Source organism: Suncus etruscus, chromosome 9, assembly GCF_024139225.1.
Source record: "Suncus etruscus isolate mSunEtr1 chromosome 9, mSunEtr1.pri.cur, whole genome shotgun sequence".
NCBI lineage: Eukaryota > Metazoa > Chordata > Mammalia > Eulipotyphla > Soricidae > Suncus > Suncus etruscus.
Window position 1 is genome coordinate 53,172,663 of NC_064856.1, and position 24,317 is coordinate 53,196,979.

The 24,317-nt window shown below is 33.2% G+C and overlaps 1 protein-coding gene and 1 pseudogene across 1 annotated transcript; both read right to left on the minus strand.

Annotated features, from left to right (window-relative positions):
* Positions 1–2,406: 2,406 nt before the first annotated feature.
* LOC126018214 (olfactory receptor 51F2-like) lies at positions 2,407–3,357 on the minus strand. Its single transcript, XM_049780360.1, has one exon. It carries the CDS (start codon positions 3,355–3,357, stop codon positions 2,407–2,409), a length of 951 nt encoding a protein of 316 aa, XP_049636317.1.
* Positions 3,358–13,440: 10,083 nt separating this feature from the next.
* Positions 13,441–14,288, minus strand: LOC126018443 (olfactory receptor 51F2-like; annotated as a pseudogene).
* Positions 14,289–24,317: the final 10,029 nt, after the last annotated feature.

Genomic DNA, 24,317 nt, shown 5'->3' on the forward strand with positions numbered 1-24,317 from the left:
TTCCCTGTCCCCCCTCCCTTTTTTTGACCACACCCGGTGATGCTCAGGGGTTACTCCTGGTTATATGCTCAGAAATCGCTCCTGGCTTGGGGGACCATATGGAACACTGGAGATCCAACCTATGTAAATCCTGGGTCAGCCTCCTACAAGGCAAATGACCTACCACTGCACTATCTCACCAGCAGGCCCCCTTTTTCTCCTTTTTATTGTTTGCATGAGGGTTTGCATTTTTCTTTAAGTACTAACTGCATCCTACAAGTGTTATCATGTTGCATTTTTATAGATCTCAATTGCAGGTAAGAGAGGAAGAGCTCAGGGAAAATATATTGGGAGGAAAACAGTCTGGAACCTAAACCAGCCCAAAGTCATGAAGGAGGAGCCCAGAAAGCATTTGTGAATTCCAGGCCCAAAGCAGGGATAAATCCCTGAAAGGAAAGGTCCCAGGAATACAAGGACAATGGCTGCCATAAAAAAAAAATCAAGAAGAAACCACAAGGAATGCAATGCTTCCTCCCCCCCCACCAAGAAAATCCTTATTAACTTCTACTTGTGCAAAGAATTCCAAACTAAGGCAGTAGTTATAGAAAATATTCACATATCGCCATTCCCCAAAAGCCACTTTGTTTTCTCCACTCCAGAGAAGCCTTGCTGTATTTTTCTTTCTCTCTATCTCTCTCTCACTCACTCACCCTCTTTCCTATTTTCTCAAATAAAACCTTATAGGGCTAGTAAGACGTATGATCAGTTTTGTGCAGATGCTCATAGCAGGCTTTCATCAGTCTGAACTTCCTCAGGAACTTCCCTGGGTGATAAAGTGGGTAGAAAAGGTAGCAACAGACCCACCTTTCAAGACTGTCACCTTTTCTTCCCGCTTGAGATAAGCCACCAAGAAGTAATCTGTCAACTGTAACATCTCCAAGTATATTCTAATTCACTTTGTGATATTTTTTGCCCAAAGGGCATAATTTAATAAACATATACATGTAAACTTCCAATTTTGTGTTATTAATTTCCAATTAATCTCCTTTAATCTAACTCTCAGATGAATTTATTGTTTTAACAAGCAAGACCCTGGGTCAGGTATCTTATATCATTTCATCTTGCAACTCTAGTTCTGAGTTCTCTCCCTTGTGACAGAACACAAAAAGGTCAATAAGAACCAATATTCTCTGCCTGTCTTGCCTGGATTATCTCTGCCTCTGATTGGGGACTGAGAAAAGGAAGAGATTCATTGAATTCTTGGTGCTCACCAGGAAAGGAGTTTCCATAATTGGGGTAAGAGATATAAGCAACACCATGTTCTGCCCATCTTGGCAGATTCCATAGCCTTAGAATGAGGAATAGGACAGTGGCTGAGGGTGGGGGAGACTGATGAGAAGGAATCCCTGTTTTCTTAGGAGCCTCTCTTTAAGTGGAGTTTTTTACGAAATGAGGTAGGAGGTGAGAAAGAAAGAAGCAAAAGCTGGTTGATTCAAGTGCCACTGATATTACAATTCTCTATAGTGATTTATTAGGTTTTCTTAAGGAAATGGTTTTACCTTGCTCTCTCCTCTTGGGATATTTACAGAGAACTTAAGCATTTATCTCTACCTTTAGAATGTATGTTTGCTTCCATGGGAAACATGTTCATAGTTTTCTTCATTTCTTTGTGGCAATTTTGGCAGTAAATTTCTACAATTATTGACTTTAATGCTCTAACAATGAGGTGTGAAGGCATTCTGATCTTTTCAGACTGGAATAAACATTCTTTCTAGAGGTACTTACCACACATTAGCTTCTATGTATATTTTGTAGTATATCAGATAGCACATCAAATTTTTCAGTAGTTGCTTTCTTGTGTATATATTCACTAATTATGATAGTATTTCTTTGTCTTTGCCACATATTTAATTTTGCTCAGTGCCTGACAATAGTAGATACTCAATAACTTAGAAAATAAATCAACCCAGTAGTGGTTAAGTACTAAATGAGAATAATAGATAAAAGGATAAAAGTAACCTCAAGCCAAATAAAATGTAATATTTTATTATGCAAACATTAATAAAGTACAGAAAGTTATGAGTTACTAAGTATATTTTGGAGGTTTTATAATGAGCAAAATATTAAGTTTAGTCATTATCATTTATGCTTCAAAATATTACTGCCATTTTCACAATGTCAGAATTCATTTCTCATTACTGAAGAGTAGATTAGCAATAGTTTAATTGAAAACAATAATTATTTATATATTTATTTCTCCCCACCCTCCCCCTCTATTTTTATATATTTTTAAACACATACCTTACCCATTCATCTAACCTACTTTTTAAAATTTTCTGGTCACTTATTTTTAAGAGATTATATTAATTAATTACTGTATCTAGGAAGTGATAGCTGAGGAGTATGTTTTATTGTAGAGATTTTATATCAAACCTCAGAAGTTTTTGATAAGAGGACTTTTTTAATGGCTTTACGAATCTGCTTGGTTTTCACACTATAAATAATGGGATTCATCACTGGAGGAATAAGCAGGTAAGCATTGGCCATAAGAGTGTGTACAAAGGGAGGTGCACTTTTCCCAAATCGATGGACAAAACACAGGCTAATGAGAGGAATGTAGAAAATAGCAACAGCACCTATGTGGGAGATACAAGTACTAAAGGCCTTATGCCGTTCCTCTGGAGAAGCAATGCTTAGTATGGTCTTTATAATCAGAATATAGGAGAGAAGAATAAAAATGGAGTCCACTCCTGCTGTAACTATGAGGGCAGTAAGTCCTAAAACACTGTTAATCTTGTTGTCAGTACAAGAGAGCTGGATTATATCAGGATGAAAACAGTAAGAATGATGGAGCACGTGACTTTGGCAAAATGATAGACGCTTCAGAAGAAGGACTAAAGGCAACAGAACAACTGTCCCCCTGACAAGAATGGCAAACCACACTTTTATGATTATGGAATCAGTCAAAATGGTAGCATATCTCAATGGGTTACAAATGGCAATGAAACGATCAAAAGCCATTGCCAGAAGCACGGAGGACTCCATGACAGTAAAGAGTTGCATAAAGAACATCTGGGTAACACAGGCATGGAAAGTGATCTGTCTTGCGTTGAACCAGAATATGCCTAGCATAGTAACTAGTGTTGAAATACACAAGCCCAGGTCGGTAGTTGAAAGCATGGAGAGGAAATAGTACATTGGTTCATGGAGACTTGATTCAGTGATGATAATAAATAGGATTATACCATTCCCAGAGAGAGCAGTAATGTAGAGACAACAGAAGGGCACGGAGATCCATACGTGGGCAAATTCTAATCCTGGAACTCCCGTCAGGTAAAAGATGAGAGAAGAGGAAGTGATATTAGGAAAAGATGACATGGTTATTCTAGAAGTATATTTGCATTTAAAAATGTCCTAAAATGAGAGAGAAAAAAATTAAACAATTTAATTGAAATTTCTAATAATTGGTAGCTAAAGAAAATAAATTAAAGAATATTTTAGACTTGCTTTTCTGGATGTATTTGGCTCATTACTTTAAATTTCTTCTTGCCTTTTGAGCTTCCCTTCATTTATTATCATGTTCTGATTCACAATAGAGAAATAAACCTTTTACTTTGATTCTCAAAAGGTACATTTTGCCTTCTTTCAATAGACTTTACACTTGATTCTCCTTTCTTTGAATTACACACACAGCTAATAGAGTTTAATAATTAGGCCAAAACAATCAGAAAATACACATGATTTATTGTAGACTTTAGAATAAGATTAATATCAGGAAAAACATTATTATACCTGTCTAAATACAAATATCATCTATTTTTGAAAGTTCACTTTTTTGCCACTTGTATTTTATGAAGACAGTATATTTCTTTGCTTCTTTATTTAAAAATATTTTGGCCAAAATGCACATGAAAAATGCTCCAATCACTAATAATCAGAAGATGCAAATCAAAACAAGAATGAGATATTATTTCACACTACAAACTGGCACACATCACAAAGAACAAGAACAACTAGTATTGGCATAGATTTGAGGAGAAAAGTACTCTGATTCACTGCTTGTGGGAATGCTGACTAGTTCAGCCTTTTTGGAAAATAATATAGATATTTCTCAAAAAGCTAGAAATTGAGCTTTATATGAAGCTAGTTAGAAGTGAAGTTAGGAACCACTAAGACAATAATAGTTGGAAGTGATCACTCTGGACAAGAACTGTGTGCTAGAACAGAAATAAAGTGTTAGGCATGGTAACCCTTCATTAACATGTGAAAATCATAGTGTAGACAAGGAAAAAAGGGAAAAGGAAGAGAGAGACATAGAGAGACAGAAGGAGAGTAGTAAACTATGTGCCCCAGAGGCATGCACAAAAAGATGGGTGGGAAACTGGGGACATTGGTAGTGGGAAATGTGCGTGGGTGAAGTGTGGTGTAAGATAGATTGCAACTCAATCACAACTTTATAACAATGGTGTTTAAATGAAAGGAAAAACATTCTAAAAATTTTTGTTTGGACCACATACATCTGTGCTCAGGGATCACTCCTAAATCTACTGTCATAGATCATTTCTGACAGCTCAGAAATCACTCCTATTGGTAGTTAAGGGGACCATTGGTGATGCTGGGGATTTAACCAGAAGTGGCCAAGTACAGAAAAAAGCATCCTAGCCTTTGTGTTGTATCTCTGACCCTATACCTATTTAAAAGAAAGATAATTGGAGGAAGTATTTTTTAAATTTTGTTTCCAGAATCAAAATTGGAAAGCAAAAGTTCTCTTCCCCTAATTTCCCCCTCATCAGCTATTTTAGAGAGAGGCAACACACACCTTGAGCCACAAAAGTGAGCACTGAACTCCTTTATAAGAACTAAACTCCGCATCGTAGCATTAATTAGAAGTTGGCAAAGATGGTGTTGTATAAGACTGGGCATTCTTGGAGTAAGAACTGAAATAAGGAGTTAATGCATTCACAAGAGAAAGGACATAAATTAAAACCAAATGCAGCTACTTCACAGAAAATGAAGTTACACAGAGACTTAATGAAGAGAAGAGACAATTCTCCTTCTCTCTCCTGCCCCAATTCACTGTACATCCTGTATCCCAATCTCCAGGGACTAATATACCTTCATCACATACCACCTAACATACCACCATCACAGAGCTCAGTGCTTCAGCTGTGCTATTTTTTCCTCAATTCTGGTGAATGAAACCACATTGTGTGCACATTGATTTTAGATTATACAGTTTATAATTTAAGATATATAATATCTGCTTTTACTGTGTTATTGTGTTAGATATATATAGATATATGTAGATATATTGAGCAGGCTCAATTTTGGATTTGAAATGTTAAATTAATATATATATTTATATATAATGTGATGGAATTTGTTTCATAGCATTTTGGTTTACAAAGAGTTTCATAAAAACATAATATTTTAGTATAATGGAAATCTGTATTTGTTTTTAAAATATTAATGTATTATCTTATGTCTCTATCTTACCTTTTAAGAATAGCTAGGTTATTTGAAAATAAAGAGGCAGTATGGTAATAATACCCAGAGACAATAGAAACAAAGGCCATTAGGTAGAAAGCTCACCATAGAGTGATGAATATATCTAGTGTAGAGAAGGTTCTCCTCAGATAATGCTAGTTGAAACTGATTGCTCTGGACAGAACTAGGTGTTGAAAGTGGACAAACTAACAAGCAAGGCACATCTCTATTAACAATAGTGCACAGCACAGTGTCAAAAAAGAAAGAGAGAGAAGGAGAGAGAAGCATTTTGTCTGCCCTAAAGCAAGTTAGAGATGAGGGTGGGGGGTGGTGGGAGGGAAACCAAAGATATCAGTGATGGGACGGATGTTGTAATTGTATGACTGAAGCCCAACAATGAACAGTTTTGCAATCATAGAGCTTAAATAAAGCAATTAAAAATAAAATAAAACAATGTGTCATGTCAGTCAGAGTCAATTATATTCAATTTCAGAACTGAGTGAATCATGAGTGAATTACTCCTTGGCATCCTTTCAGGGGTCCTCAAACTTTTTAAACAGGGGGCCAGTTCACTGTCCCTCAGACCATTGGAGGGTCTGACTGTAGTAAAAACAAAACTTATGAACGAACTCGTATGCACACTGCATATATCTTATTTTGCAATGAAGAAACAAAACAGATACAAATACAATATGTGGCCCACGGGCCATAGTTTGAGGACCACTATTAGAGCCTCATGCATTTAGGTTCAATCCATGAAGATAAATAATACATTTGAATGTTCAACTACATTAGTAGATAGCATCGGAAATGAGATTGCTGTTATGCAGGTCCTGAATGAATTTTCTTCTTTCCCATATTGATTGCCCCTTGTCATGTCTTATCTTATATACTGAAAAGATGTGCTAAATTGTTCACTAAGTCACTCTTAGAAAATCTGAATTTACAAGGTGATGCTCTGAATATTTTCAATTTTTGTTTTCTTTCCTCATAGTCCCAGTCACTGGAATCCCACTGGTCATTAAGGAACTTTCAGAACCCTGATACTTCCAACCATTTAACTGGAGAATATGCTCCTAAAACTGTTTTATACTTACAAAATTTTACATACTCAGTGAAATATTGTCTTCAAATAGTAATTTCTGATATTCTTTGTGCCTTCTATTGCAGTTGGTTTATCCTCAGCTACTATTGCTGTTTAGTCTCAATTTTTATTCCTGCTCTCCTAATCTAAAATAATGTATATCTTAATTTTTTCAATTTGGGTCCTGCCAGACTTACCATTTAATGTAAATATTAATTGAAGTAGGTAACCTCTATTGCTTTTGATTCTAAGAACTAAAGTTTTAACATCAACAAGCGTGTGACATTACTTTATACACTGAATATCTGAGATATTAGGGAAAGGCCCCAATGTAGACAATTTAAAATCAACTTATCATCTTTTTTTCTACACATGATTTAAAATTAATATAAATACTATTGAGCTTTTGTTTGTTTGTTTATTTTTGGGGGCATCACAACTGCTGCTCTCAGAGGTTATTCCTGGATGTGTGCTCAAAAGTCACTCCTGACAGGCTTGGGGGATCATAAGGGTTGCTGCTGTTGAACCTGATTTGGCCATGTGCATGGCAAATACCCTCCCAGCTGTGCGATTGCTCCAGCTCCATTAATAAACATTCTCGTTAATCAGATAAGTTTAGAAGAGCATTTCAAAGTTGTCCATATAGAATAACAGGGACATGTTACATTGGAAAAATCATACACCATGGTTGAAACCATTAATTAAACTTTAAGAAGATTTTTTTTTTTTTATTTTTTGGGCCACACCCGGTGATGCTCAGGGGTTATTTTGTCTATGCACTCAGAAATTGCTCCTGGCTTGGAGGACCATATGGGACCCAGGGAATCGAACTGCTGTACGTCCTGGCTCAGAAGTGTGCAAGGCAAATGCCCTACTGCTGTGCCATCTCTCCGGCCCCATAAACTTTAAGATTGATAAATAAACAAGAACAGTGAAATGGCTCGATTACAAATATTGAAAAAGAAAACATGCATTCATTCCATTAGTAATAAAATACAGCTTGCTCATTTGCTTTGGAATATATAAGTGTAAATATTAAGAACAGTTATGTTCCTGTCCCTGAAAATACTTAACTTACCATGGAACATAGACAAATAACATTGAATTATAAAGTGTAAGAGTAAATCTAGAATATCATAGGAATTAAGAGGACAATGATCTCATTGTGGGGGTTAGAAATTATTTTCAGGGCCCGGACAGATAGCACAGCGGTGTTTGCCTTGCAAGCAGCCGATCCAGGACCTAAAGTGGTTGGTTCGAATCCCGATGTCCCATATGGTCCCCCGTGCCTGCCAGGAGCTATTTCTGAGCAGACAGCCAGGAGTAAGCCCTGAGCACTGCCGGGTGTGGCCCAAAAACCAAAAAAAAAAAAAAAAAATTATTTTCAGTAAATAATGTTTATTTTGAAACCTAAGTTCTTAGTAGAGTTCACAAGAAATGGTTGTAATGTGTGTGTACATCTAATGGATATTATTTGATTATACCACAGAATGTCTATCTAACTGATAGAATATCATTTTTGTGCTGATGAGGGTATTTCTGGACGAGATTAACATTTAAATCTGTAGGGTAAGTAGATTGCCTTTGCTAGTCTGGTGGACCTCATTCAATTTTTTGAGACCCCTCTAAAGAGAGGATTAATCAAAAAAGTCCAGATAAGATTTTTTTTTCTCTTTCTGTGTATTTTATATATAGAACTTTGGTCTTCTCATGGGTGTTTGTAGAGAAAGATTTAAACCATTGGTTATTCTTAGGCTTTTAGGTTTGGATTGGAACTATATCATGTTTTTCTTCTGTCTTCAACTGTAAATTGTGTGTCACAATTATGAAACTAAAAATTATGAAATTGTGCAATCTGTAGTAATACTTCCTCTCTCCCTCCTCCCTCCTTCTTTCTCTCTTTCTCTCTTTCTTTCTTTCCCTCTCTTTCTCTCTTTCTCTTTCTTTCTTTCTTTCTTTCTTCTTTCTTTCTTTCTTTCTTTCTTTCTTTTTCTTTCTTTCTTTTTCTTTCTTTCTTTCTTTCTTTCTTTCTTCTTTCTTTCTTTCTTTCTCTTTCTTTTCTTTCTTTCTTTCTTTCTTTCTTTCTTTCTTTCTTTCTTCTTCTTCTTTCTTTCTTTCTTTTCTTTCTTTCTTTTTCTTCTTTCTTTCTTTCTTCTTTCTTTCTTTCTTTCTCTTTCTCTTTCTTTCTTTCTTTCCTTTCTTTCCCTTTTCCTACTTTCTCTCCCTTTCATCCTCTCTCAATTTCTTTCTTTTTTCTTTTATTCTGTTTTTCTCTTCTTATTTACTATTTTTCTCTTCTTTTCCTCATTTTTCTTTATTTCCCTTATTTGTTCATTTCTTTTCATTTTGAGTCTATTTACTAAATTAAAACTTTCTTATTGTATTCAGTGTGGCATCTCAATTTCTCCATGTGGCAAATAAACTGCTGCATTACATATGCATATGAATTACTACATTGTTACTTTACATAAAATTTTTACCCTTTATGAGTTTATATTGACATTATTTATTGGCTCTAAATAGTAGTGTAAATAGATATGTACTGGGATATCAAATTATTTTCCTTTTTTTTTCAGGCCACACTTGATGACGCTCAGGGCTTACGCCTGGTTTGCGCTCAGAAATCACTCCTAGGTAGGGGGACTATATGGGATGATGGGGATAGAATCAGGTCCGTCCTGGATCTGCCGTGTGCAAGGTAAATGCCCTACTATTGTGCTATCGCCCTGGTCCCTAAGATATCAAATTTATGTCATTTGATAGCCTGGTTTGTTATGTCCATACTTTTGTTGCTATATTTAAAATAATTTATCTAACTAATATTAAGGGAGGCTGATAAAGAAAAAAGATGAAAAAGAAAAACTATTACAGATCTTCTTTAACTTGCTGTGAAGTTATATTGCCATGAATCCAACAAAAATCAATTATAAGGCAATCATGCAAATGGGTAGCTGAGTTTAACTATTCAGTAACAACAAAAATGGTAATAGTGATTTCTACTAAATGTGTCATTTTTAACACTATCATTAAAAGCAAAATTGTAAATTATGTAATTGTATATAGGCAAGCACTTTATATTCTTATATGCTAAACTATTATAAGTACTGATAAAGTTATTAGCAAATGTTACATAATGGGGTATACTGAAAGTCTTGGATTTGTACGACTCGATTTCTGCTCAGCTTTATAACCATAGTTTACATATTTAACTATGTGATTATCTTCAAATACATATTCTTAATAATCACTTTTGCAAGTACTTATATTTTAATATTTGAATAACCAATAATCTATTAAGAATACAGCGACATCCTTCTATTTCTAGAGAATTAGCACACTAATCTTATTAATGGTAAGTCACTATTTTTGTTGTTGCAATTTTTGGGACATATCCAGTTGTGTTCAGGGCTTATTCCTAGCTTTGTACTTAAAGATTAATCACTCCTGACAATGCTCAGGGGACCATATTCAGTGCTGGGGATCGAACTGGAATTATTTGCATGCAAGGGAAAACCCATGTACTAATATGTCACTATTTAGGGAACAATTTTGTAATCTCTTAATGATAAATACTATATTTAGGGTAGATGACCTAATATATCCTATATTCTGTACTCTGCTTAAATAAATCATATTATTTTTCTTTATGGAAAAATATACATGGATAATGAAATTATCTTCAGAGATTATATGGATAGACCTGTTGTAAATATTATATATAACAAGTTCTTGCCAGAATTTAAACCGATCATTTAGAATACTATTTTATTACTATTTGTGGATGGTTTTTCTAGGAAAGAGAATTATAAATAATCTTTTACATTTTATATTTTTATTTTAACACACCTAGAAGTTCTCAGGGCTTACTTCTGGCTCTCTGCTCAGACACCAACCCTGACCATATTCAGGCACTGTTTACAGTGCTGAGAATCAGTGAGGGCTAGTTTCATAATACAGGATTAGCTCAGATATTATCCATGGCTCTATATTTTACTTCTAAAAAATACTGAAAACAATAAAATATTGGGATATTTTTCTTTGTAAATTTTTCAATCAGAAGTAATTCCAGAGAATCTCATGTTTATATAGCATGTGTAACTTATTGTGTGGAAATATTTATTCCATGAAGTCAAATATCTTGTTTCAAAGTGAACCCAGACATAACTTTTAACATAAATGCATATTTAGTGTCTTTATGGTGGCCCATACTTACATAAAGTGAAGAGAAGAAAGGAACAGAGCTGTACAATCCCATTCAAGTCTCAAAGTGGATATATTTATGAGGAAAATATTCCCCTGATGATTATTTACTCATTAGAAAAAATATTCCTAGGGCATTTCTAGTCAACTTATTTGTTTCTAGTCAAACTATTTGTTTATTTTGATTTTTTATTTAGTGCCAGCTTTTTTGTTTTTATAAATTTATTTGTCTTCCTATGTGATTTGATTCACTGCAGTAGGTGAATAATTTATTTACTATTATTCATATTGAAAATTATGTTCTAGGAAAATTAAAGTGAAAAAACATGAAAAGTGTATGAATATAATTTTCACACGTTCTGTGAGAATGGAGATAGCTAAAATAATTGTTTAAATATGGAATTTGCACCTAGTGATTCTATCGTGAGAAAGATGCTTCTCCGTTAATACAGAGATCAAAGCAAATATTAGATTGGAATAAAAAATTAAAGAGATTTAATGGACAATTTATTTAATGCAATGATTTATGTTTTGCATATGCCAAGAGATTTTATTATAAGTATATTCTATGTATATATACACCAATATATTTAGGTCTAATCATAAATTACTAATGTCCCTGATTTTTGGGGTTTTTTTTTTTTTGCACCTGCTGTTTGACAAGCACTATTTAAAAAATTTCTAAGCCACATTCAACATGGTTTACAATACTCTTACTGATAGGATTTCATGCAAAACATATTCCAGACCCACACCCTCAAATCAAAGCAACCACTAACCTCTACCATGGTCACAGTGGCCCCATTAATACTTTTTTCCCATTCCCTCCCTTGTAAGTTTCTTACTGAAGTACAGTTCTTAGTTTCTTTGTCCTTTGGACATTTGTTATTCTCCTACTATATTTTTCCACATTCCATGCATGAAAGAGATAATTTTGGGTCTGCTTCTCATATTATCCAGCTAGTTCTATGTAGCAGAAATTACTTGATTTATATATGTATTGATTTTATCTTTTCTTATAGCTAACTAATATTCCATTGTGTATAAGTACCACGGTTTCATTATCCAGTCATTTGTCATTTGTTCTTGAATGGTTTACATATTTGACAATTATGAACATAGGAGTACAAATACTTTTCTAATTATTGTTCCAGAAAAGCAGTTGGTCTATATAATTTGGAAAATTAGAACTATGATTAGTAGAGAGAAACATTGACCACAGTTATAAAAATAAATTTTTGTGCTATATTTCTTAAACATTATAACAAAGGACATTACTAAAATAATTCAGATAAATTGTTTGATAGTTTATTATGTTTTGTTCAATTAACTATCATTCTGTGTCTTTTATATGAAAGAAATTATATTAGCTATTCTTAGAAATCATGAAGAAAATAAAGATATTTATAAAAAAATTACAGATTTGTAAATGCTACTTTATATATGTATTATCACAGAAACTATTACAGAAGATACTGAGAACTAGAAATGTCAACTTATAACATGACAAAATATTAATAGAAATATTAAAATTTTAATGAAAACATATAAAGTCTGAATTTTGACATGTATGTCAAATTTTAAGATGGAGAAATGGGAGTCAGGATAGCAGTGGTGTCAACAATAAGGCCAATTGTTTGAAAAATGTATACATATAAAGAATCAGTTAGCAGATTGGTTTTCTTGGATTGCAGAATATGTAAAATATATAGAGATGGATTAGATTGTATAAAAAAAGTTAAACCCCCCCAAAAAGTTAAACCAAAAATTTGGAGAAATTTTTCATAGACAGATGTTATTGCTTTATTTTATTGTTGATGATAAACAAACATGGAAGATATATTTATGGATTTGTTTTTATACAATTTTATATTTAATATTGAGCTATCTATTTGATACATCAATGAGAATTATGGTTTCAATATTTGCAGGAATGGCATATGAATTGAAGCAAATAAGTAAGTAGAAACAAACATGGAAGATATATTTATGAATTTGTTTTTATACAATTTTATATTTAATATTGAGCTATCTATTTGATACATCAATGAGAATTATGGTTTCATTTTTGCAGGAATGGCATAAGAATTTGAACAAGCGAATAAGTAAAGTAGCCAAATAAGTAGGTAGAGGCAGCAGTTGGTATTGAGAATATGAATTAGTATTTGGTTGCTAGAAAATATTGCGCTGAGACTAGTATTTACTTTTTGTGAAAATGTTTGAGGTCAGTGATTCTATATCCTAAAAGATAAACTCAAACCCTACAGATATCATGGGTGGCGGTAACCGGGACCAGGAGGCGCTGGAGGTAAGGTGCCTGCCGTTACCTGCGCTAGCCTAGGAGACGGACCGCGGTTCGATCTCCCCGGGCGGTCCCCATATGGTCCCCCAAGCAGGAGCGACTTCTGAGCGCATAGCCAGGAGTAACCCCTGAGCGTTACCGGGTGTGGCCCCAAAAACCAAAAAAAAAAAAAAAAGATATCATGGGTTTATGATTCTAACGTGTTATCGGAATTACTGTTTGTGATAGATTTTCACTAACTTTGAAGTAGGTCTTTATGGTAACCATAATTGTTAAATATGAGTTCTCTTGAAACACACACGCTTGAGGATAGCTTTTTTGCAATCTGCTTTGTTTTCACACTATAGATGATGGGATTCATAAACAGGAGGATAAGAGCAAGTACAAATTAGCAAGAGTGTAGGTACATAGGGTGGAGCAACGTTTCCAAATCTTGTGAACCAAAGGACAGGCTGATCAAAGGATGTAGAATATGGGCCACAGCGGTGATATGAGAAATGCAGGTGCTGAAGGCCTTTTTCCTTTCTGCTGGGGATGCAATGTTGAGAACTGAGTGAATGATCAAGATGTAAGAAATAAGAATAAAGATAGAGTCTACTCCAGCAGTTGAGATAATTGCAGTTAGTCCAAATGCACTATTGATTTTCGTGTCTGAACAGGAGAGCTTCATCACATCGGGGTGGAAGCAGTAGGAATGATGGAGCATTTGGTTATGGCAAAACGATAGACGCTTCAGAAAGCAGGACTAGAGGTGTTAGAATGTTAGTTCCCCCCTGGAGTAACAACTGCTAAACCAATCTGTGCAATTCTTGCATGAGTTAGAATTGATTAGCATATCTCAGGGATTAGAAATGGCCACAAAACGATCAAAGGCCATAGCCAGAAGCACTGAAGATTCCATGAAAGTGAAGAGGTTGAATAAAAAACATCTGTGATAAGCAAGCGTTTAAAGCTGATTTCCCAGGGCATTAAACCCAGAATATTCCAAGTACTCGTCACCCAGTGTAGAGATGCCATTAACCCAATGTCAGTTGTAGACAACATGGAGAGAAAATAGTACATAGGTTCATGGAGGCTTGGCTCAGTTAAGACTACAAAAAGGATTCAAGGTATTCCCAGAAAGTGCTGTAAATAGAGGCAGCAGAAAGGGATGGAAATCCAGGCATGGGCCCACTCAAGTCCTGGAACTCCAGTTAAGAGGAATATAGGGAAAGTAGAATTATAGAAGGTTGGCATTATAATCCACAAGGGTGGGATTCTTTGACAAGATCTTGATTTTCTAAATTTGTAATTAAAAATCATTTTTAGAAAATATTCAATATATATTCAGTAAAGTACACAAAATTTTAACATACAATTCAATGAAGTTTTTCTTGTATATGCACCCATTTTTAACAATCAGCTAGGAGAATTCTACCAGTAACCCTGCATAATTTTGGGTAAGGGTGGGTTTCAGTGACGCTCAAATGATTCAGGGATCCTTACAGTGAGTGATTCCTGTCAAATCAAGCTGGGGGACTTCAATAATAGAGCTTGCTTGGGAATGTAGTTATTTGAATATTACTGGTCATCCTGGACAGTACTCAAATAACTTTTGGGGGTGAACCTGGAGTCCTCAAGGGACCACATTGGTACTAGTAATCAAAAGGAATTGGCCACATGCAAGGCAAACACCTTAATAACTGTTCTATTTCTCTGTTCACTCACAGAAGACTTCTTACTGCCTTATCCTCATAAGTATCTTCTATAATACTATTATTAGGCCTTCCTTATTAAAATTACTTTTGTTTTTGCTCTATTTTGATACAAATAGAATTATACCCACCATCACATATGTCTTCTGTCCCTTGATATTATGTCCATGAAATTTATTACTAAAACAAGATAATTAAGTTCAGTTAAATTTACTTGTACTCACCAACATTTTTATCCCTCAATAGGATTATAAAGTCATGAGACTAAAGGAGGCTTTTTTAGGGAGGCACACCTGGTGATGCTCAGGGATTACTCCTGGCTCTGCGCTCAGAAATCGCTCCGGCTTGGGGGACCATATGGGACACTGGGGGATCGAACAGAGGTCTTTCTAGGTCAGCTGCGTGCAAGGCAAACTCCCCATGGCTGAGCCACTGCTTCTGTCTCTAAAGGGATATTTTTAAATGGTCCTCATTTAGAAGAATTCATTTCTTTTAGGATGCTTTAAATATGCTTTTATTTAAATGTTATTGATTAGTTCAAAATGGAGATGTATTTTTGAAATAAATGCATAAAGTTTAGATGTTTAAAATAGCTGAAGACCAAAAACCTAAAAGAAAGGATGCAGAAAATCAGAGAAAATAAGATTTTAAAATAATGTTTCCTAAAGTTGTCAATACCTTTATGGATGGAGTAGGGATTCTGAAATCACCCAAGGTAGCAGTAGTAGCTTAGGGTGGTACTGAGTAATTTTTCATTTGAAAAGGAAGCTATCGACCCCAAAATTGATAACTTCTGTTTAGAAATGTGGTAACAATAATTACATAATGACAAACATAATTATGCTATTTTATTCCAAAAATTATACAATGTTCTTTATTTTAGGCTGTAATTTTTGGGCCATATTCAGTAGTGCTCAGGGATCATATTGTTGTAACTAAATTGGAATCAGCCTAATGCACGGAAAGTGCCTTAATACTTGTATCTCTCTGGTTCTAGAAATCAATACTTTATTTATTAACAAAATGAGAGATTGTGTTAGAGTCTTCCAGGTAGCAAATACTTAATAGACATTTCAATGATGACATTTTTTATTTTTTATTTTTTTGTCACACCTAGTGGCACTCAGGGGTAACTCCTGGCTCTGCACTCAGAAATCGCTCCTGGCAGGCTTGGGGTGCCATATAGGATGCCGGGATTCAAACCATCATCCATCCTGAGTTGGCTATGTACAAGAAAAATGCCTTACCATTGTGCTATCTCTCCAGCCCCTTTATGATGACATTTTACCATCCAGAGTTGAATTTTAAGAATTAATTCTATTAAATGTATCACATAAATGATATATGATATATATATTTTATGTTACAAAATAATTTATTTATAAACATATGTATATTTATATTATATATAAAATACAATTTATGTATATTATATTACTGAAACTTAATTTTATTTCATAGTAAATTCTTGACCACAACATTGGATGTTATAATTTAAATTAAGGTATAGATAATATATTATTATGAAAATAAAGCCATTGCTCAAATATTTTAGGATTTTTCATTGTTCCTTTAGAAATTATTAAATTTTGTTTGTTTGGTTTGAAGCTATGCCTAACAGTGCTCAGTATTCAGAGCATCCTTCAGGCCATATTTGGGAGACCATATGCACTTTTCAGGATCAAATCCAGGTAGACTATGTGCAAGGCAATTTCTCTGTTTGTTTTCCTATTTCTTTGGCCCAATTATGTCCATTTTATACAACTTTATTATCTAATTGACTATGTAACTTACTTTTTATTGTAAATAAAAAATTTAACCAGTTTTTGAATCATGTCTTTAATTTCTCTTAGTTCTATTACTTATATATTTCTACTTATTTGTAACCCTATTAACATTCATATACTATATTTTAAATTAACCAATTTTTTAATTTAAAATATTTGTTTCCAACTCAAGTTAATCTTCTACAATTTAATTCATATTTATTTTATAATTCTTTATTTAAATGTCAAAGTAAACATCATGTAAATTCATCCTCATAGCCTTTCAATTTTTTATTTCAATTTTCAATTTTGACTACTAGGTCTATTAGATCTTTAATAGGTTGATTCTTCTGCATGCTGAGTTCAGAATTTTTAAGTTACTTTCAGTAACCCTCTGTTGAGCAAAATAATGTCTCTACTACAAACTTTATACTTTTCTTAGATGTAAGGTAGACTTCCAATTTAACTTTAGCTATTACAAGCTGAAAATATTTCCTAATTTATTGTTACACTTTAAAAATGTTTAGATGTAAGGTAATAGAATAACTTGTACCACATTTATATGTCATGGGAAAAATATAAAAATAAGGACAAAGAGTATTATGTTTTGAAATACACATTCACTCACTCAAGTTCAGCATTGTCAGCATTGTCAAGTTTAACATTGTCAGCCAAGATGGAAACAGAAGAAAGTATTTAGGATTTAATTACTATGTGAAAAAGATAAAGAGCTAGAGCATGTTGCTGGCATGGGTGTTAACTTCATGAAAGTGTTATTACCAGAAATTGGAACTGGAACAGAAACTGTTCTCTGTTGAGAAACAGAAACAGAAGCTGTTCCTGTTGAGATAGCAGCTAGTAGCAAACCACCCACATAATTCGTTGGAATAAAATGAGAAAATATTTTTCTTTGTACTAGGAAGTATATGACATGAAAAATAATAGCCTGGAATTTATATAATGTCTCATAAAAGTAAAAGGAGCAACATTTGAAGTCAGGCAACATGAATATATAAGAATGTCTGTAAATCATACAACACATTCATAGGGATGCAGGTTACAACCTCTCTACACCTAAGAAGAAAAGATCATGAGGAAATGTAGGTAATATCATTATGTATCATAAAAGTTAAAAAATTGGTTAGAAGTTCCAATGAGATACTAGAACCATTGTTAAAAAATATTTCTTTAAAATCAAGTATAAATGTTACATGCAATTGAAATCAGAATTAATATAATTTACTTATGTAGGTTCAATTTGGAGAAAACATTTGAAAAATACTACTTTAAAGTTTAGAACTTATAACAGGAAGAAAATAATTAGGTAAATGGAAGAAATTTGGCCACTAAAAATAATAAAAAAGCCAACACCTTAAACCTTTATTGTTTTGAGATTAAATAAACTCAAATATTCTGGTTAAAGTCCATGAAAATTAAGAGGCTAGAGGAATAGTATAGTTAATAAAGTGCTTTCTTTGCATGAGGTCTATCTATGTGTGCTTGATCATTGACACCCATGTAGTCCACAAAGCCTCCCAGGAGTGATTCCTTAGCTCTAAAAAATAATAAGCCCCAAGAAAAGCAGGATGTGGCCCAAACCTCACCCTTCCTAAAAAAAAATTTCAAAGCCAAAACCCCATATTAAAAATGGAAAAGATTCACAAAACTGGCAATATAGTGCAACTCAATATCTGTGTGCGATCCTAGAGACCTCCTTGTGTGTCTGAAGTAATTCTTGACAAAGCAAGGCATAAGGAACACTGCATCTTCAGATCATCACACTGAATTTCAACCCTGCTGACTGAGATTTTATGGGATGGACCCCCAGATATTCTGAGGAGTGCTCTGGAGTTTCCACCCTAAAGAAGGAAATTGCTTTAGACTTAAATTTTTGAATGGAGTAAATGCATCCTGGTGTTAATATACAATATGTATGTTAAACAATGCTAAGGACGTCAGTAGTTGTATATAGTGCTTGGTGTCGGGAAATGTATATATGTAAGAAGGAAATCTTACAATAATTAATAAAATAGATAAAAACAAAACTTCTCTACAATATTTTAATTTTTAAAATGGGCATCGGGCTATTAAAAGTAAAAAAAATACTGGATGGTAAATATAATTAGGAACTAGAACACATGCAGATCAAAATCTAGGTGTACCCAGAGAGTCTTACCTTCCAAGATGAAGATAGTTTGAAGGGATAGTAATAAGGTTGTGGAAAGAACAATTCCAGAAGACAAGATTAATTATAATATTAATGCCAAGAAAATTTTTTCTTTAACTTAAATTTCTCATGATTAGCATTAAAGTCATTTGGTATATTCTACTACAAATACCACTAAGCACTGATCTGAGAGAACTAACTTGATGTTACCCTTAGAAGAAATTTCTCTCCCTCTTAATTAGACCAGAGATAACAAGGTTTCCTTTTTGCTTCTATAAATGGAGAATATTTATAAAACTTGTTGATGATGTAATTATTTATCCACTTGGGATAAATACACCCTTGAGAAATTTCTGCATTCTTCTGTTTTGCTTCATTCACCTGTCTGTTTATTAATTATATGGCACCAAAATATGGAAATTAAGGCAAGAGAAAAGAACTAAAGAAAAATGAAAACTTTGATCTCGTATCTCAGTTTTACATATTTTATTTTAAAAATAGAATCATTGTGGGCCAGAGCGATAGCGCAGTGGTAGGGCATTTGCCTTGCATGTGGCTGATCCAGGACGAACCTCAGTTTGATTCCCGGAGTCCCATATGGTCCCCCAAGCTAGGAGCGATTTCTGAGAGCATATTCAGGAGTAACCCCTGAGCGTCACTGGCTCAAAAACAAAACAAAAAACAAAAAAATAGAATCATTGTTTACAACATGAACACATAGGAAGATTCAGTATTTCTTTTTTTTTTTTTTTTTTTTTTTGGTTTTTGGGCCACACCCTGTGACGCTCAGGGGTTACTCCTGGCTATGCACTCAGAAGTTGCTCCTGGCTTCTTGGGGGACCATATGGGACGCCGGGGGATCGAACCGAGGTCCGTCCTAGGCTAGCGCAGGCAAGGCAGACACCTTACCTCCAGCGCCACCGCCCGGCCCCAGATTCAGTATTTCTTATTTATTTTAATTCTGTTATGCTCATGTTTTGTTTTGCTTTGTGAGTAATTCATTTATCAGAATTTTTCTGCAGTTAAATGGAATATCAGGGGTTTTAAAGGATTTCCAGGCAATATCGTAGAACCAGGTGCACAATCACTATGCTCATTAAGATGAGAAATTGCCTTCTACAATTCAGAAGCAAGAACATTATTAAGTCAAATGGCTACTGTTGGGAGAGGTATTTCTATTGAAGATACAATTGTCAAAATGTCATGATTAGTAGGAGCAACATTCAGAAAACAATGCAAATTGACTTTCTGAATTATTATTTAACATATATATGGTGATTAACATTTCCCAAGTAATTTATGGTATATAATATGATTTATGATTTTATTTTTATAGTGGTAAAATATACTTTTGCTGTGTTGTCATGTATGGTAAAGATTTTGCCTTACACAAAATCACTGTTAATTGTATTTTATCGAATTAATATATATCTCATAGTGTCAGATAGAATTGTATAAAGAAAAGAGGTGACAGATAAACAGAAATCATGTTATTAAATAGTATATTTATGGTGAAGTTAATGTGCCAATATAGATGAGAAAATATGAGTCATAATAGATTTAATATATAACAACATATATTTCAACCTGAACATTTTAGATATACTTTATTCATCATTCAATTTATAGTGAAAGCCTTTTAACTTAGTGTGCAAAAAATTCATATTTTCTTCCTTTTATGAACTGTATGTTTAATACTCTTCATATTTTTTCTTTAAAAGTTATAATTATTAAGAACTAACAAATGATCTACAATACAGTTATCATGAGCATTGAGGATTTGCTACTTGAAGGAAAAACTAATTGTTTAATTCTCTTAATTAATTTACTAAGTTTAATCAGTAGAGCAGTCACAGGAATATTTAAAATTTATTTTAACTTTATTAAGGTATTATTGGTATTAAAACCTATATGCATTTTATATGTACAACTTAATCTATTTGGGATTAAGTATATAACCATAAAACCATCACCAAAATTAAAGGTACAAATATACTAATGTCCTCCACCCATTATTTTTATATGTATAGTAAGAACACAATATTTATTCTTTAGCAAATTTTAAATATATAAATATAGGCAAATTTGTATGTATAAATTAATATTAGCTTGAAGCTTATAGAACACTCACAATTACCACAGTAAATAAAAAGCTAAAACAATAATACATCAGTTTATAATTATAGGATAATATTACTAAAAAAGGATATGAAACGATTAATAATCAGATTTGAAAAAAAGGAAGTTTTATGCACTGTCGGTGGGAACTAAACTTTGTAAAGTCAATAAAGAAAACAAAGTGGTTCCTCAAAAGCTAAAAATAGAATGATCTGATTCAGAGAGTTCACTTCTGGGCATTTACCCAAAGAATTCAAAGCAGGATCTAAAGGCAGCATTTATATTTCAATGTTCACTTGCATGTTCATTTTTACCTTACATATCTTAATATATTTTTACTATGGTAAAAAAGAAAAAGTGAAAATAACTAATGATAAAATATAAGGACAGAGTGAAACTCACTGAACATGATATTTGCAAAAAGAAGCATTTCTATAGTTGGAATGGGAAGCACATTATAATTCTAAGAATCCTGTTTCATAAAATCAGAAAATGCACTTTGCTCCTAGAATCAAATGACTGGTTTGAAGAAAAGACACCTTAGCTAAGACCCCTGTTATTTTGACTTGCAAAATATAGTGATAAATTATAGTTCCTTAATGTTTTATTAATTTAGTTTCTTTAATGTGACTACAAATTAGCATTTTATTGGGCAGTGGAGTAACATCAAGACAAGGTATTGAATGTTCTAACAAGTAATAGTATGATTTTATTAGAATAATCTGTATTTTGCTTAGGGAAAATATAATAAAAAAAGATCAACAAAGGAACATGTCTATAGATTCTGAAGTAAAAATGAAAGTGTAGTGCTAGAAAGATAGCACAGTGAACTGGGAGATTGTTTTGTACGAGGCCAACGGGGGTTTGATTTCCTAGTATCACCTAAGCACCTTTTTGAGTATTCTCTGAGCAAATTCAAGAGTAAGCCCTGAGCATAGCAGAGTAAGTCTCCCTCTGAAAAATAATCAAAGTATATTAAGTGTACATTTAGGAAATTGTCAATGTTATGGAACTTTTTATATTAAAAACATTATAGATGATATAATAAATCAGATAAAAAAAGTTGTTTCAGAAAGGTAGAAAATATTTTGTCTGATCAGATAGAAATTTAAACATAAAAATGTCAGGGCTTAGAAGCTCTCTTGACCTTTTACTAAAAAGGGATACATTTAATTATCTAACATTATGACTATCAAAAAATAATTTCATAGTATACCCACAATATTAATATAGTAAAAAATTAACTTAGCTTTGAACTTGTTGTATTTTTTTTTTTTTTTTTTGGTTTTTGGGCCACACCCGTTTGACGCTCAGGGGTTATTCCTGGCTACACACTCAGAAATCGCCCCTGGCTTGGGTGGACCATATGGGACGCCGGGGGATCGAACCACGGTCCGTCCAACGCTAGCGCTTGCAAGGCAGACACCTTACCTCTAGCGCCACCTACCCGGCCCAACTTGTATTTTAAGGTAACTAAGGGAGCATAAATTTATTTTTCACAGGAAAAATGATGAATTACTTTATAGAGTAATATTCAAGACCATATTTCTTCTATTTCTACATGTGTGTTAATAAATATTCATTAAATAATGAAGATTGAATAAATTTTGTGGAAATTAGTATGGAATGATGATTTTCCTATTTCTCTTACAGTACTTAGGACAATGAGAACAGAAAAAAAACAAATTATGGTCATTTTATAGTTGTTTTTATATATTTTATTCAATTTTATTAATTATATAACAATAAGATTTATACATTTTCTTTTTATTTTTGACAGGGACATCCGAAGACATTGTCAGAAGGTTTGAGGAGTCCATGAGCAATTCTTGGTCTATCATGACTGATAATTAACTGTGGGGCCATTTTGGTAGTTCTTGGACCGTTTATGGCTGCAGCCTGTGATGATCAGGGGACCATGTGGTACTGGGGATCCCACAAGCACAGCAGCATGCAAGACATGCCTTATCTTTTATGTTATCTCTCCTATTATATTGAAGTCTAAAAATGTTAACAATAAAGACCAGAATCTCAATTCCAGTTTCTTAGGTTCTACTTTATGTTTATCCAAAGTCTTATTTTATATAAAAATTTGTGAATGTTGGGGCCAGAGAGATAGCACAGTGGTAGGGCGTTTGCCTTGCACATAGCCTACCCAGGACAGATGGTGGTTAGAATCCTGGCATACCATATGGTCCTCTGTGCCTGCCAGGAACTTTTCTGAGCACAGAATTGAAGTAGCCCCTGAGTGCCACCGGGTGTGATCCAAAAACAAAACAAAACAAAATAAAAAAAAAGACAAAAAAAAGTTAGTACGTGTCTTTAATCTTTTCTTTTGGTTGTCCAGTATGGATTCTCATTTTTATTTCTATACCTAGAAATATTTATTTCTACTTTTTCTGATAGCAACTATAGTACATAAAATGAACTAAATTATATACTAAAAAAGACAACACAATTTTTAAAAGGACATAAAGGTCCTGTCCTACCGTTTAGTCTTCGAATATTATTCCTTGATGATTTTGGCATACGATGCATTATAGCAGGCAAGACTCTCATACTGAGGAATCTCATACAGGAATCTTGGATTAAAATTTGACACTGATATATGTTAAATGCTATTCTCTTGGTAACATAAATATATTAGACTTTAGTTTTAACATATCTCAATTATAATTGATAATAAAATTGATTGAGTTATTTTGAATAGACAAGAAGTATACATTAAAATCATAAGAAAAGATACTATAAACTAATAATTACTTAACATGAATAGTAGTTTAATTATTTATTATAATTATTTTTGTAAAATTTTTACTGATAATCATTTGGGATATCATATTTATATCTTGTGGTTAAAATAAATATATGAGAATAACAAATTGGATGATGTCAAAATAAAAATGTTTTCATGAAAAAATGTTGGGAAACTACTAGATAAGAGAAAATATTTGCATTTTAGATAATAGGTTAAAATCCAAGATATGTATAACAGTCACAAAGCTCAACAACAAAAAAATCCTATAACTTCATTCAAAATAGAAAGATGAGATGAACAGAAAGTCTCTCTAATAAAATATACAGATGGCTAATAGACATATAAAAGTGATTATCATCACTTATTATTAAGAAAATAAAATCAAAATAATGAGATATTGTGTTTCTTGCAGTGTTTAGTACAATCATTAGAATATGCAAACAATCCAAATGCCCAGCTTCAGATGAGTGGATCAAAAAATTGCAATATCTCCACTCTTAGGAATATACCCTAGGAACACAAGAATACAAAAATCCCTTTCTCACACCTATATTTATTGCAGCACTATTCACAAAAGCCAGACTCTGGAAACACCATGATTCCTTCAACAGACGAATGGCTAAAGAAATGTGGTACATATAAACAATGGAATATTATGCAGCCATTAGGAGAGATGAAGTCATGAAATTTTCCTATACATGTACATGGAATCTATCATGCTGAGTGAAATAAGTCAGAGGGATAGAGATAGATGCAGAATAG

Coding starts and splice junctions, on each gene's coding strand:
- LOC126018214 (XM_049780360.1), bottom strand. CDS start 3,357: ATGTCATCTTTTCCTAATATCACTTCCTCTTCTCTCATCTTTTACCTG.